General features: G+C 34.5%; 1 protein-coding gene across 1 annotated transcript; it reads right to left on the bottom strand.

The window, feature by feature from the left end:
* Nucleotides 1-671: 671 nt before the first annotated feature.
* LOC125810260 (exocyst complex component EXO70E2-like) lies at nt 672-2657 on the bottom strand. Its single transcript, XM_049489772.1, has one exon. The coding sequence runs from the start codon at nt 2655-2657 to the stop codon at nt 672-674; it is 1986 nt and encodes a 661-aa protein (XP_049345729.1).
* Between the last annotated feature and the right edge of the window lie 1110 nt (nt 2658-3767).

Genomic DNA, 3767 nt, shown 5'->3' with positions numbered 1-3767 from the left:
ATTACACGGTATATATAAGGTGAATTTTCTGCATTTCTATAGATATATATATATTTTGAACCCCCTCAATAACAAAGAGAAATTGATGGCATAGTGGCAAGTACCCTTGAAACTAAACTGTATGTCACCGGATCGAATCCCAGTGAAAGCGTTTTCTTTTTTTCTTTTTTTGTTTCAGTTTTTTTTAGTTTTTTTTTAAAATTTTCAGTTCTGTTTTCCAATTTTTTTTTACTTAAAAAAATGTGCTAAAAGTTTGGTTTTAAACCCAAAAGAATTCAAGGTTTCCATTTCTAAATACTTATTTACGCGTTTATACTTTTATTTTTCGAACCCCCTGAACGAAAATTCTGGGTCCGCCACTGCCTGGGTGGCAGACTCGACTCAGAAGGCATTGAGGAGGGATTGATCCCAGATCTTCTATGTGGAAGACCACCCTCAAAACCAACTGAGGCATTCGGAAGGATACAAACTGTAAATTACAAATGCCAAATATATGCATTCTATAAGAAGAAAACATGAAATACCACATTCCAATGTCAAAAAGTTTTTACTGATAATAAATACATTAGGGAAACAAGTACTGTACAAGAATGAAAGAATCAACCTAATACAAAATGGACATGTTTTACAAATGCACAAGACAAAATTGAGAATGAAGAAACTTTCAAATCTCATTTTCCCCTGTGAGAAGAACCATGTAATGATCTTGGAGATCCCTCAAACAGATCCAACAAGAAATTCTCCATATCATCGGGGCCGTACTTAATATATTTATCACTAATATGATTACTGTGCCTTCCAATAAAAGTCCTATATGCTTGGATAACCTTGAGAGATGTTGAGATACGTAGATCATCACGAAGTTGGGAATCTTGAATCAACCAACCTGCTTGGCTCTTGTAAACTTCATCAAATGCGGCGTAAAAGCATTGCAGTCTCTCTTTCAGCAGAGTTCTTGAAATAGAATTTGATCCTGGATTATGAACCCCTTCTTCCCTAAGTAACGAGAGGATGGAACTCCAAGTAGCTCTCTCATAGTTCATTGCATGTTGTTGGAATCTCCAATTATGTTTGCGAATCCAATCATCGCCTAGTATTGTTCTTAGATCATGAGAATTCTTCACCTTTTCAGCCATGTAGTGAATATTATTCATCAAGAAAAGGTGACCTAATGATTCATCCTTATATAACTTCGACTTGTCATCAAGGTTGCATTCCAAAATTGAAGTAAATGATCTAAAATATTGAGCCAACGGAGAAATGTAACAACTTAATCCGTTACTGTTATCTTCTTCTTCTTCTTCTCTATCTGGTGTCATGTCTTGTGGTGAATCTTCCTCCTCCTCATCGCCCTTCAGTAGCTCATTGAGGATCTTGCTATAATCCGTTAAAGTTTTCATGTAGTTCATAACGTACCTCGTGAGGTGGTGTATTCCACCACCACGAAAAGGATTTGCTGATACGCTAGAAGCAACAGCATGTTCAAATTCAAGAAAAGTTGTCCTTGCACAACCAGCCAAACTTGTAAGGATGTGTTGGCACTCTGTCCTAACACATAGTCCAGCATCATCAGAGAACATAACATCGATATCTGGCATGAGATCTGAAAGAACCTCGTACATGTCAAGAATCCGAATCAACTTCTCTGGTTGATGAGATCCAATAGCTACTGATTCAGCAAACTTCAAAAGATGCAATATTGAACCTTTTGAAGACTCAACGAAGCATACTGAACTCACTGAATGATCTAGTTCACCAAAAATTTGATCACTTAACCATTTCTCGCTTGCAAGATAAACGCGCACAAAGATGTTCATACAACGTATCCACCTCCTGATTTTTGAGTTCAATGGGTTCCATTCCATCTTAAGCACATCGTCAATACACAACTTATCCGCTTCAAGAATGAATAAGAAATCATCCAATGCATCTCTCCTTACATTAACAAATGCTTGAGAGCAGTCTGTACTATAATTTGAATTGAACATCAAATTTGCGATACACCTTAAGTCAGGAATGACATCAGGATGCACAAGTTCAACAACAGATATATATTCCTCGGAACGTCTACTCATGCTATCCCTTTGAAGCACATCTTCTAGTGAATCATCTCCAAATGAAGCAATTGAAGTGTCATCATCTTCGTTTGAACGAAAAGACATATGCTCTGGCTGGAAAGGCTGCCTATTCTGAACAAGCAAGTGCTTAAACTCCTGCTGAAGCCGATTCATTGCTGTTCGAACAAGTTGGTGAGCCCTAGAGATGAGAAGGTCATCAAGTGGTTTATCCACCCCCAAATTATTACTCTCTAACTGTTGAGTGAATTTTAGAAGTTGATCAACAGATGTCAAATAATCATGTACATATTCTTGGCCACAATTCCATATAACTGATTGATGATCTTCTAACTCCTCCCAGCTCATGATCTTATTTTGCAATATGTTAAGCTGATCCTCAAGGGATTTGGAATTGGATTGTTGTAAAGTGTCTAGTTTGGTTATAGAAGACATTAATTGAGAGCCTAAATCAGCCAGGATTTTTCTTGCATCATGTGTTAAAAAATCCTTCTTATTGTGCAATGCTTTAACAATCTGGTGTGCAGCAGCAATCAATTTTTCTTCTCCTTCCAATACAGGAACAGGAACAGAGTCTCCCATATCATAAAAATCAGGCAGGAGGCCTAATAGCAAGAAATTTAGATAGAGAGAAGAAGAAAAAGAAAAGGTATGTAGAAGAAATTGAAGGAGAAGTCAAAATGGGAAAGGAAAGCAGAAAGTTAGATATCTTCACAATACAAGATGTATATATATTCAGATAAGCTTCTTCTATCTTTTTGGACAAACAAGCTGACCCTTCTAGACAAATTAATTATCACACTAATTAATTTCTAAGTTCCCAAATACATCTTTGTCAAACAAGTTTGTAGCTGCTTTCTGATGACTTTCCTAGTCGTTTTTGACTTTTGACCATTTGTTTTCTAACATAACACTGGAAATAGACTTTTCAAACTAAAACTCTCATCGACTATCTCCTTTATTTTTTATGTTTATACTTGGATACCTCACTATTACTAATACAAAATTAGTTAACCACCTATTTATTTTATTTTCTATCCTCCGTAACATTATACATAAATTCTCTCATAATTTATATACTTCTTCTATAGCAATTTATGTGACATTTTTTTTGTTTTTCGAGTGTCAAACAGTTTAACTCTGACCCATGAAATTTTCAATTTTTTTTTGAAATAAAATTTATATATTTATAAACTATATAAAAAGTACTATAGAAAAGGATCCCCTGAATAATAGGTAGTTGTTGTTAAACCGGGGCAAATGATTGATAATTCAAAATGTTTAAAAGATCTATGAAAAGCTTATGGTCAACGATACACTTGTTGAATCTCGAAATACGAAAAATGTCACATAAAATAAGATGTAGTGAGTATATATTAGTTATACATGTTTTTGAATTGCAAACCAAACACCATATTAATTTTTTACATTATCCTAAATCAACTACCAAACATGATATTAGTTATACAAGATCTAATATATATATATATATATATAATATTTCTCTTAATCAGCTATCAAACCACACATCAATGATATCACGTTAAAAGGCCAACTTACATGGCGTCTTGCAATTGTGATAAAAAAAATGAAAGTCATTGAGAATAAAGGACTTTTTGGTAGGAAACGAGTAATCTATATATATACATAAAATTGGATTTTCATCCCGATGTGGCATATCTTAATGATCAG

The sequence above is a fragment of the Solanum verrucosum genome, unplaced genomic scaffold (genome assembly GCF_900185275.1).
Source record: "Solanum verrucosum unplaced genomic scaffold, falcon-dt-bn FXZP01000038.1, whole genome shotgun sequence".
Lineage (NCBI taxonomy): Eukaryota > Viridiplantae > Streptophyta > Magnoliopsida > Solanales > Solanaceae > Solanum > Solanum verrucosum.
This window is presented reverse-complemented; position numbering and strand designations above follow the sequence as displayed.